The sequence below is a fragment of the Panthera onca genome, chromosome E2, assembly GCF_046562875.1.
Source record: "Panthera onca isolate mPanOnc1 chromosome E2, mPanOnc1 haplotype 2, whole genome shotgun sequence".
Classification (NCBI taxonomy): Eukaryota; Metazoa; Chordata; class Mammalia; order Carnivora; family Felidae; genus Panthera; species Panthera onca.
In genome coordinates, this window is record NC_138353.1 from 27922110 (window position 1) to 27934287 (window position 12178).

The 12178-nt window shown below is 38.7% G+C and overlaps 1 protein-coding gene and 1 non-coding gene across 3 annotated transcripts in view; both read left to right on the top strand.

Moving 5' to 3' along the window:
- The window catches only part of HEATR3 (HEAT repeat containing 3), a 69361-nt gene extending 57460 nt beyond the window's left edge, over window positions 1-11901 (top strand). Inside the window, exon 16 of one of the 2 annotated variants that reach the window (XM_078438616.2) lies at window positions 10465-11901. Coding sequence is in view for 1 of the 2 variants with exons in the window: in XM_078438617.2 (XP_078294743.1) it covers window positions 10465-10470 (6 nt within the window). In the remaining variant the exon portion in view is untranslated. The remainder of the gene's footprint in view (window positions 1-10464) is intronic. The other variant, XM_078438617.2, reaches the window with a different exon arrangement.
- LOC132691399 (U6 spliceosomal RNA) lies at window positions 24-130 on the top strand. The gene has a single exon (XR_009615748.1). It is a non-coding gene; the product is annotated as a U6 spliceosomal RNA (small nuclear RNA).
- Window positions 11902-12178: the final 277 nt, after the last annotated feature.

Sequence of the window (12178 nt, forward strand, 5' to 3'; positions counted from 1 at the left end):
CTCTCTCTCAAAAATAAAGATAAGTGCTGTCTTCGGCAGCACATATACTAAAATTGGAACGATACAGAGAAGATTAGCATGGCCCCTGCACAAGGTTGACAGGCAAATTCGTGAAGTGTTCTATGTTTTTTTGATCTGTCTAATCTGATACTAATAAAATATTGTTTTAATTACTGTAACTTTATAATAAATCTTGATATCTAGTACAGCAAGTCTCCCCACCTTGTTTTGTCTATTTAAATTGTCTTTGCTATTCTTATATGTTGGCATTTCTATTTTGAAATCATATTGCAAAATTCCACAGAAAAAAATTGGGGATTGTTTTGAAAGCAGAAGCAATCTGGAGAGAATTGAACACTTTTGCAATAATGAGTCTTCTACTTTAGAATCAAGATATATCTCTGTCTCTTTAGGACTTTAAAAATTTTACCACTATATTCTATTATACTCTGTTAGGAAGTTTTTCACAGATTTTGTTAAACTAATTCCTAGGAATCTGATATTTTGAATCTGTTATGAATGGTTTCTGTTCATAAAATTTATTTGCAAACTGCCACTTGAATTTAGAAATGCAGTTGATTTTTGTATGTGTCACCTTTGTTAATTTTACTTTGCTTAGTCATTTCATTCATATTATTTCCCATATTTAACATTTTAATTGCTCCTTGTTCCTCCCTGCACCTCACTTTCCTTCTGTCTTAAGATCACCCTTTAGTATTGCCTGTAGTGCAGATCCACTTGCAGCAAATCTTATCACTTTTCATGGTCTGAAAATGACTGTATTTAATCTTTTTTTTTTCCAGTTTGTTTGTTTGAACTGGAATCCTAATAAAATCTATATACATGGTAATAAATAAATAAAAATAAATAAATAAATACAGAAAAAAATGTAAACATTAAAAAAATACAAATAAAGTTGTTGTTAAACGACCTGCTTTTAAGAGGTAGAATGACATGAGCTTCTAGGAAGATCTTCCTGAGAGCAGTGTTTATACCAGCAAAAGATGGCCAGCTACCTACATGTCGCTTTCACAGGGGTATGGCTATATCACTACAGCCCTGTCTCCACGTGCAGTTCTGTGTGGAGTTAAAAAAGGAGGCAAGTAGTCACATGGACTAACACTGAGAGATGTCTAAGACTGTGGAGAAAAGAACATTACAGAAAAAAATGCTCACCTGTATTTTAAAAATACACTGTATGATTTTATAAAGATATACATGTATATGGCTATAAGTGTGTGTGTGTGTGTGTGTGTGTGTGTTGATTTTTTTATTTATTATTTGTCTCCCCTACTCGATAGTAAGCTCTATGAAGGCAGGGACTGTGTTTTATATGGTTTGTTCACCACTAGACCCTCAGTGCCCTTAGTAGGGGCTCAGTAGTTATTTTTATTTACTTTTGTGTGTATGTGTATGTTCCTTTTCTTTGTGGTAAAATATATATAACATAAATTGACCATTTTAACCTTTTTAAAGTGTATTGTTCAGTGGCATCAAGGAAATTCACACTGTTGTGCAACTGTCACCACCATCCATTTCAAGAACTTTTTTCACTCTCCCCAACTGAAACTTTGTCCCCATTAAACATTAACTCCCCCCCCAGCCCTTGGCAACTACCATTCGACTCCCTTTCTCTATGAATTTAACTACTCCAGGTACCTCATGTAAGTGGAACCATATAATTGTTATTTTCCGACTGGCTTATTTCATTTAGCATTGTGTCTTCAAGGGGTACCTGGGGGGCTCAGTTGGTTGAGTGTCTGACTCTTGATTTCATCTCAGGTCATGATCCCAGGGTCGTGGGGTTGGGCTCTGTGCTGAGTGTGGAGCCTGCTTAAGATTCTCTCTGTCTCAAAACAAAACAAAACAAACAAAAACCATTATGTCTTCCAGGTTTATTTATGTCTTAGCATGCATCAGAATTTCCTTCCTTTTTAAGGCTGAATATTATTCCAGTGTGTGTGTGTGCGTGTGTGTGTGTGTGTGTGTGTGTGTGTGTGTGTGTGTGTTTATTTTCCTATACGGCTATCTCTAGCTATCTATATCTATGTTATCTATCTATCATCTATCTATCAAGAGATACACACCATATTTTGTTTACACATTCATCTGTTGATGGACACTTGGGTTGGTTCCACCCTGTGAATAATGGGGCTATGAAAGTATACATATATAATGAAGCCTCTGATTGCAATCCTTTTGGGTATATATCTAGAAATGGAATTGCAGGATCATAGGGTAGTTCTGTTGATGTTTTGAGGAACCTCCATACTGTTTTCCATAGCAGCTGCACCATCTTCTGTCCCCTCCAACAGTGCACAGAAGTTGTAGTTTCTTCATGTCTTTGCTGACATTTGTTATTTTATATGTTTTTTGAAATAACAGTCCTGAATGGGTGTGGTCAATAGTTATTTTCTGAATGAGCAAACAATATCTCTAAAATTAGAATAATTACTATTTATTGCATTGTATTTTATCTAAGGATATTGGGGTTATCAAAAGAATACTTTTGAGAGACACTTTTCGACAGCAAGAACATCGATGTCCATTTTATACAAGATATCTAGTAGGCCCTAGGGCAAAATATATTGTTAAATCCAAGTTGCTGTTTTAATTTAGATAAATAATGTCCATTGACAATGTCCATTTAATACAAAACTATACTAAAAGATCTTTAAATATCTTGTCCTATACAGTTTAATTTGTGGTGTGAAATTAAATATTTTTTAAGTATTTTTTAAAAATTTATTTATTTTGAGAGAGAAAGAGAGCACGTGCACATGCAATTTGGGGAGGGGCAGAGAAAGAGGGGGACAGAGGATCTGAAGCAGGCTCTTCACTGTCAGCGCGGAGCCTGATGCGGGGCTTGAATTAACGAATTGCAAGATCATGACCTGAGCCCAAGGTGGATGCGTAACCAACTGAGCCACCCAGGTGCCCTTGAAATTAAATATTTAAACACAATAAAAAGCAACATTCATCCTCAAGTAAATTACACATAGAATTACTAGATGAGTCAGCAATTCCACTCCCAGGTATATACCCAAAGGAACTGAAAACAGGTATTAAAATAAAAGCTTGTATGTGAATATTCATTACAGCATTATTCACAGTAGCCAAAACGAAACACCCCAAATGGCCATTAATGGATGACTGAAAAAACGAAATGCAGTATATTCATACAGTGAAATATTATTTAGCCATAAAAAGGAATAAAGTACTGGGGTGTCTGGGTGGCTCAGTTGGTTGAGTGCCCAATTCTTGAATGTTGGCCCAACTCATTCCAACTCGTGGGATCGAGCCCCATGTTGGGCTCTTTGCTGAGTGTGAAGCCTGCTTAAGATTCTCTCTCTCTCTCTAAAAATAAAAAAAAGGATTAAAAGGAATAAATTACTGACGCATGCTACAACATGGATGAACCTTGAAAACATTAATCTAAGTGAACGAAGTCAGGAACAAATGCCGCATATTATATGATTATATTTATATGAAATATCCCAATAGGTGAATCTATAGAGACAGAAAGCAGATTAGTGGTTACCAAGGGCTGTGGGAGGGGAGGATGAGGAGTACCTGCCTCCCTGGAATGATGAAAATGTTTGGAGCTTGATAGAGGTGATGGTTGCACAACATTGGGAATGAACTAAGTTCCACTGCGTCATATCCTTCTCACTGGTTAAAATGGTGAAGCTTTTGCTATGTGAAATTTACCCCAATTTTTAAACAAAAGTCACATACCTCCACACAGCGGTGTAGGCAGGTGGAGTACACAGTGTACAGAAGGGTAGAAGGGACAGCCCCTCCACACCATGCTCCAAGTCCCCCATTACCTCTGAGGTAATGACTCTCAATGGTTTCTTACAAATCCTTCCAGAAAATATTGGTGCTTAAGCTTTTTTGTTGTTTTAATAGAAATTGGATCATATTCTATACACTGCTCTGCACCTTGCTTTTTCCACTTAATGATGTATTAGTGATTTCTCTATGTCAACATGTTTAGTGCTGGTTCATTTATTTTAACAGGTGCATAGTAATATTTTATTGACTGAATGTACCTTAATTTGTTTAACTAGCCCCCTCCTGATGTATGCTTATGTTGGCTACTGCACACAAAGCAACTTTGGAAGATTCTTATTCAGAGATCTTTGTGCACACATGCAAACATGTAAGATAAATTTCTTTTTTTAAAAAAAATATTTATTTATTTTGAGAGAGAGAAAGAGCACAACCAGGGATGGGGCAGAAAGAGAGGGAGAAAGAGAATCCCAAACAGGCGCCACACTGTCAGCACTGAGCCTGATGCGGGGCTTGAACTCACAAAACTGTGAGTTCACAACCTGAGCTGAAATCAAGAGTCAGACTCTTAACCAACGGAACCATCCAGGTGCCCCACATAAGATAAATTTCTAAAAGTAGATTTGTTGGGTGCTGGGGACTCTATTTGTGACCTCCTTCTCCATTCATATGTTGAAGCTCTAACCCCTAATGTGACTCTACTTGGAGACAGAGCCTTTAGGGAGGTAATTAAAGTTAAATGAAGTCATAGGGTAGAGCCCTAATCCAATATGACTGCTGTTCTTACAAGAAGGGAAGAGACGCCTGAGCTCTCTCTCTTTCTGCATGTGCACATGTAAGGGCACAGGGAGAAGATGCCACTTTCAAGCCAGGAAGAGAGGTCTCACCAGAAACCAACCTTGATGGCATCTTGATCTTGGTCTTCCAGCCTCCAAAACTGTGAGAAAATGCATTTCTGTTGTTGAAACCACTCGGTCTCTGGTTTTCTGTTACGGCAGCTGGAGCCAAGTTAATACACTGGGTCAAAGGATATCCACATTTTATATTTGATAGATAGGACCAAGATAGTCCTCTAAAGCTTTTTCTCTACTTTATTTTTCCATGGACAGTGAAAAAGACTAGTTTCTCCCATACCCTCACCAGCACTGGGTGTTATTATACTGTTTAATCTTTGACAATCTGAGAAACACAGATTTTTGTGTATTGTAATTCAAATGGGTGCTTGAAGTTGAGATTTTTCCAAATGTGTGTGTGACTTCTAATGAGTGAAGTTTTTATCTTCCTACTCCAACCCTGGAAGCACATTATACGGTATCACATGAAGGCGGGTCCAACTCCACAGGGACATTTCAAGAAACTTTCTTATGCACTTTCCTTTTTTCTTGCTTCTTGCATATTTTATAAGTTGGAATGGCTACAAAAGAAATAAAAGTAAGAGAACATTATTTAGGGGTTTCTCATATTTGATAGTAAGATATGGAATTCCTAGTGATTTGGGAAAATCATATAGTATTATAGGTCATATAGTACTATATAGATAAGCATAATCCTCCATTGGAGTCAAATTTTCTCAGCTTCCTGATGGCAGTGAAATGGATTTGAACAGTTTTAGAACAGAAGTGGTTGCTACACGTGAATGCAGCACTATTACAAATAGGGATGGGAGGGATGTGCACTTTTTGCACTTTGAAATATATTGAGCCAGATCATTTCCCTGATCATTCTTTCCTCCTTCTTACCCCTTGGGAGTCCAAAGATGTGCCACCAGGACACATCTTTATACCCCAGTGTTAAATGATGGTGGAATAGGGGCGCCTGGGCGGCTCAGTCGGTTGAGCGACCGACTTTGGCTCAGGTCATGATCTCACGGTTTGTGAGTTTGAGCCCCGCGTCGGGCTCTGTGCTGCCAGCTCAGAGCCTGGAGCCTGCTTCTGATTCTGTGTCTCCCTCTCTCTCTGACCCTCCCCCACTCATGCTCTGTCTCTCTCTGCCTCAGAAATAAACATTAAAAAAAACTAAAAAAAAAAAAATGATGGTGGAATGAATGAATGAATGAATGAATGGCAAAGACACCAATTAGTTAAAGTATCCGAATGTTTCCTAGGAAGGATGTTATTTTGGCCAAGAGGCTGAGTGCAGCTTTTGATCTTTACAGCATTCAAAGTTATGACCTTGCAGCCACAAGCAAGATGTGTGGCTTGAACAGATTGAATAAGCTGATACAGCTTTTGTCACCTGTGAGAAATTGTAATCTTTTACACACACACGCCCACACACACACACACACACACACATGCACATACAACTAATTATGATTTAAAAAGCTAGATAGAAATGCTATCTTATAACTCACTGCTTTTTAGCCATCAATTCACAGATGTTGATTAATCATTGAACATTCATTCTGGTTGTGTGTTTTCAGGTCCAGTGTTCGAACTTTGAACGAGGTCAATAATCTTGTGTTGCTGTGGCCACAGTCCCTCACAATGACTGAGAATGAATAACCGAGTCTCAAATATTCCCTCCAGACTTGGGATACATGACTTGCATTATATTGTAAATGTGTTATATAGACTAGTTTCAAAGCAGACCAGGGCAACAAATTTGAAACTGTTCCACTAACCGGATGTGGCAGTGTTTTTTTGTTTTGTTTTGTTTTGTTTTGTTTTGTTTTGTTTTGTTTTTGATAGGTGGTAACCTCAGCAGCTTCCATTTGTGGCATATGGTGTGTGACCTCCCAGAGGTCTGTGCTTTATTCTCTGACTCACTTTTCCTTGCCGTGCAATGGGTCCTGTCCATTTGTTCTCAGCCTGCAAATTTTCAGTTGGCTTTTTTTAACTTCCACCAAACAAATACAGAAATTGCCCCTTACTATTTGGCTGCATTTTCCAAAGCCTATTAGACTGTCCAAAGACTTCAGGGTAACTCTGTAACTTAAATTATCCAATTTTTTTCTCGAATGAAATGTCTTTTGGGCTAGATATACAATAAGGGAAAAGCTTGGCACCCTGTGTCGTGCATTTTACCTTAGAAAAGGCCCCTGTGGCTTGACTTACATATGTCCAGAAATAAAATTTGCCTTTCTGCTGCCTTTTGAGGCAATCAAAGCATGATGTACATGTTCCAAACATACTCAATTCTGTCTGTAGCAATTCTTGTGGTGAAGATGCTTGCCACAAAACGTCCTGGAGGGGAATCAGGTGGAAATGAATAATAGAGTAGGTGGTGCTTGGACAGGGAGGGCAGAGCACCAGTTACGCGAGTGAGTGCTGAAGAAGTGATTTTATTTTGGAAATCATTAAAATGTGAAGTCATGTGTTGTATGCATCTATGTGTTTAAGTAATACAAATTTTGAAACCAAGAAGACAGCCCCAATAGTCTCCGAATTGCCTCTTGGGTCATTCTTCCCTTGTTTTAAAGAATAGTGTGTGATCTCAGCTAAATAGTTCTATGGGCTCATCCTGTGAAACCCCTGAGGTCTGACAGCCTTCCTTCCTTCATTCTTTCCCCTCTCCTATTGCTGGCAGTTTTCTTCCTGGGGTGGCTGATGAATCTGTGGTTCACACCCAGACTCATTAGCCAATAACTCAAATGGTTACTTGGCCATATCCTTAATGTTCTCATTTTTTGCAATATGGCGAGGCAGAAAATTTTCCAAATCATGAAGTTCTACTTCCTTTTAGCTTAACAATTCTATCTTCAAGTCATTTCTTTCTTCTTGGATTTTACTATAAGCAGCCAGGTGGAGCCAAGCCACACCTTCAACCCTTTTTTTAGAAATTGCTTCAGTTAAATATCCAGTTTCATTGCCTGCAATTTCTGCCTTCCACAAAACTCTAGAAGACAAACACATTCAACCATGTCTCTGCCACTTTATAGCAAGGAACGCCTTTCCTCCAGTTTCCAGTAAGACGTTCTTTATTTCCATGTGAGACCTCATCAGAATGGCCTTTACTGCCCATATTTCTACCAACATACTGCTCCTGACCACTTAGGGATTCCTTAAGATGACTGAGGCTTTCTCTACAGTTCTCATCTTCTCTTTCTGAGCTCTCACCAGAATTACTTTTATTTATTTTTATTTTATTCATCTTTTATTTTTTTCAGAGAGAAACAGGGACAGAGTGCGAGTGGAGGAGGAACAGAGAGAGAGAGGGAGACACAGAATCCGAAGCAGGATCCAGGCTCTGAGCTGTCAGCATAGAGACCGACATGGGGCTTGAACCCATGAACCATTAGATCATGACCTGAGCCAAAGTCGGATGCTCAACTGACTGAGCTACCCAGGCGTCCCTCACCAGAATTACTTTTAAAGATATATTCATGGGGCACCTGGCTGGCTCAGTCGGTATAGTGTGTGACATTAGATCTTGGGGTTGTAAGTTTGAGCCCCATGTTGGGAGTAGAGATTTCTTAACAATAAAATCTTACAAATAAAGAAATAAAGGTCTGTTTGTGCCGTGTAGGCTTTTTCCAGCATGAACTTCCAAACTTCATTCTCTACCCCATTACCCAGTTCCAAAGCCACTTCTGCATTTTTAGGCATTTGTTACAGGAGAACCCCCACTTCTCATTTTCATATATATGACCTATTTGGATTTGTTGTACAATATATACCCATATGTAGAGATTTATATGGAGATTTATTATGAGGAATTGGCTCATACAGATACGGAGGCTACGAAGTCCCACAGTCTGCTATCTGCAAGCTGGAGACCCAGTCAAACCAGTGGTATGGAGTGGTATGGAGTCTGAGTCTGAAGGCCTGAGAACCAAGGGTGCCAGCAGTGTAAATATTGCTCAGGGGGCTAGAGAAGATGACATGAAATGTCCTAGTTCAATCAGCAAGGCAAGAAAAAAGGGACAAATTCTTTCCTCTATCTTTTGCTTCATTTGGGCCCTCAACTGATAGGATAAGGTCCACCCACATGGGGGAGGACCATCTACATCACCAAATCCACCCATTCAAATGCTAATTTCTTCCAGGGCCATCCTTGCAGACACACCTGGAAAAAATGTTTAATCTGGGCACTCAATGGGCAGTCAAGTTGATACATTAATTAATAATCATACCAAATAACTTTTTGGAGGAGAAGGTCTGGACTGCATTTCAAGTTATGTATGTTCTAGCAAGAGAATATTCTGGAGTGAGATTTTGATGGTTAGTAAGAGCCTTTGTCTTTAGAAATGGAATTTCTCTGCTTCGGCTGCTCAATGACAATTGACAAAAGCAGTTGTGGGTGACTACCTTCTTAGGCAAGACCACCTTATCCCCCTTATTCTCTCTTTCCCACAGCAGTGATATGTTAAAAAGAAATGGTAGAATGCAAAGGGTTGTTTGAGTGCTGGATCTTGGCTGAGTTTCTGGGCTTCCTCTCTGGAGAATGGCTGTCCAGGGACAGCCTGCTTTGCAAGCTCATGGCCAAGGATGCTATTTCCCGTACAATAGGAAAGATGGTTGAAGGAGCTGCCTTACCAGCCTTGTATAAACTTGAATCTGGAAAATGTCTGGAATTTTTTACAGATTGGTCAGAAATTCTGGCAGTTTTTGTTTTGTTTTTAGTTGCCATTAGGCTAGGCAAGCAATTCTCTGTGGGTGCTTTAGCACTGCCATGGTCAAATTCTATAGAAACACCAACCAAAATGGAGGTTATCCAGAAAAGGCAAATCTATAGAAATAGAAAGTAGATTAATATTTGCCTGGGCATGGGGTTGGGAAAATGGATTGACTACAAATGAGCTCTACCAATCTTTTTGGGGTTGGAAACATTCCAAGATCAGATTGTGGCAATGGCTGCATAGATCTGTAAATTCACTAAAATGATTCATTAAATTGTACACTTCAAATGGGTGAATTTTAGAATATAGAAATTATACTATAAAGCTCTTAAACATACACACACACATACACATACACACACTCCAGAGATCATAGGATGGCACAGAACTTGAGCAATTTTGTTTCTAAGGAATAGAAGAGATTCTGACTGGGGCACCTGGGTGGCTCAGTTGGTCAAGCATCTGACTCTTGGTTTTTGGCTCAGGTCATGATCTCACCATTCCTGGGTTTGAGCCCCACATCGGGCTCCACGTTGGGCTCGGGGCTGTCAGCAAGGAGCCTACTTGGGATTCTCTCTCTCCCTCTCTCCGCACCTCTCCCCTCCTCCCCTCCCCTCCCCCTCCTCCCCCACGTCCAAAAAAAAAAAAAAAAAAAAACTTAAAAAAAAGAAGAAATTTTGACTGGAACGAGACACAGGCTTCCACATTGGCTATTATTTTGAAATGTCATTGAAACAGATTCTCCTACTTGAAATCCTATTTGTATTCATGAAGGAGAAAAAAAACATGGTACAATGATGTATATTGTGTGCAAAAGGGGAAAGTTCGTAAATGGGGCCTAAGCCCGATTATTAACACCTGGAGCAAATACGTCATAGCCCAAACACTGAAGATACTAATAATTTATGACTTACTATTCATGGTTCTTGTTAACTCTGAAGTAATATAGTCACGTACTGCCTAAGATTTAATTATAATGACAATTATTAATAATACCGTGCAGTAGTATGTGTGTGAAATTTCCCTTCAGTTTTATCCAAGTTGATAAATCAATGAAGTCATATTTAAATTTGCTTGATAACTGGCTTTCTTCTCATTTTTCCACTCAGTTTTGACTCTGCAGAAACTTAATGTTTCAGTGAATCTTTCAAGTTGAAACCATCGACTCAACATTTTCCCCCCTAAGAATAAGAATACTGAGAATGAATAGGACATTAGATTATGGAGCAAAATGTCTGTGTTTGTGATAGCTGTGTTTTTTTGGCTCATCAATTTAATGCAGATGGTTTTAAAGACTGTAATAAGTGTTCTTTTGTTCTAAATAGCAAAATGAAAAGGTTGAGTAATCAAAATTTATTATTGAAATTAGTGTAGTCTATCTCTTTGGATGCAGTTGTAGATTATTTTGAGACAAAACACTGCAGATTTGTTGGGGGAAATGAATACATTTTTGTGTATATAATATTCCCTTCTGTTTTACTTTAAACTGGATGATTTTTGAGGAAACTTCCGCAAGAGATACTTTATAATTCTATACCATGGTACACATTCAACATTCATTACAATTTTATAGCATGGCATACATTCAACACTCAATTACATTTCCTTGCCATCTTGCACACAAAGTACATACCTGCCTCAGGGCCTTTGCACTTGTTATTCTCGCTGCCTGATGGATCATTCCCTAGATGGTCATGGCCCACTGCCTCATTTAAGTCCCTGCTCAAATATCACTTCCTCAGAGCAGCCTTCCCTGATTAGCCTATCTAAAAATAGCACACTGTCACTATCCCTTTTGCTGGCTTTCTTTTTCTTCATAGCACTTATCCACTGTCTGACTTTATATGCGCTTGCCTTCCCACTAGAAAGTAAAGTCCATGAAAGCAGGAACCTCATCAGTATTGTTCATTGCTGTATCCCCAGCACTGGTACATAATTTGCTCAAGACATATTTGTTGGAATTAATTGAATAAATTGCAGTTTGACTTTAGATATTTACCTTTTTTTCCTCCATAACCAGACAGTAAATTCATGGAAGGCAGCCAAAGACCCTGGTTGCTTTTTGATCCTCTCTAAAGCAATTAGCTCAGTTCTGCATGGATGATAGACATTCAACCAAGATTTACTGAATGAATGCCCTGAAACATGGATGTGTTGTTATGGGGCTAACCAGTCAGCATTCCCTGCAGGTGAACAAACAGTAATGTCTTGCCTCTCAGCCCACACTTCACAAGGTTCTTTTATTTATATTAACTCATTTGATCATTTTGCCAAAACTTTAGTAGTTCTTGAGGTTTGTCTAAAGAAATGAGCTTTCAGATATAACAAATATTAATTTCTGACATGAACACTTTGAATACTTTTTTGCTTAGATATCAGTGGCATTTAATGTGTTCTTGGATGCCTGAAAAAATATTTTTAAAGACTGAATAATGCTTAAAATAAACAAATAAATAAAAATAAAAACAGCTATCTTGTCATGTAACATGTGCAGGGAGAGATTTTTGGAAATGTTTAACAAAGTCTTCAAGGTGATTATATCTAGACAGTGGGACCTTGATAATGCTTACTTTTTTCAGCTTTTCATTTTTCTTGGTTGATTTTTTTTTCAATATATGAAATTTATTGTCAAATTGGTTTCCATACAACACCCTGTGCTCATCCCAAAAGGTGCCCTCCTCAATACCCATCACCCACCCTCCCCTCCCTCCCACCCATCAACCCTCAGTTTGTTCTCAGTTTTTAAGAGCCTCTTATGCTTTGGCTCTCTCCCACTCTAACCTCTTTTTTTTTTTTTTTTTCCCTTCCCCTCCTCCATGGGTT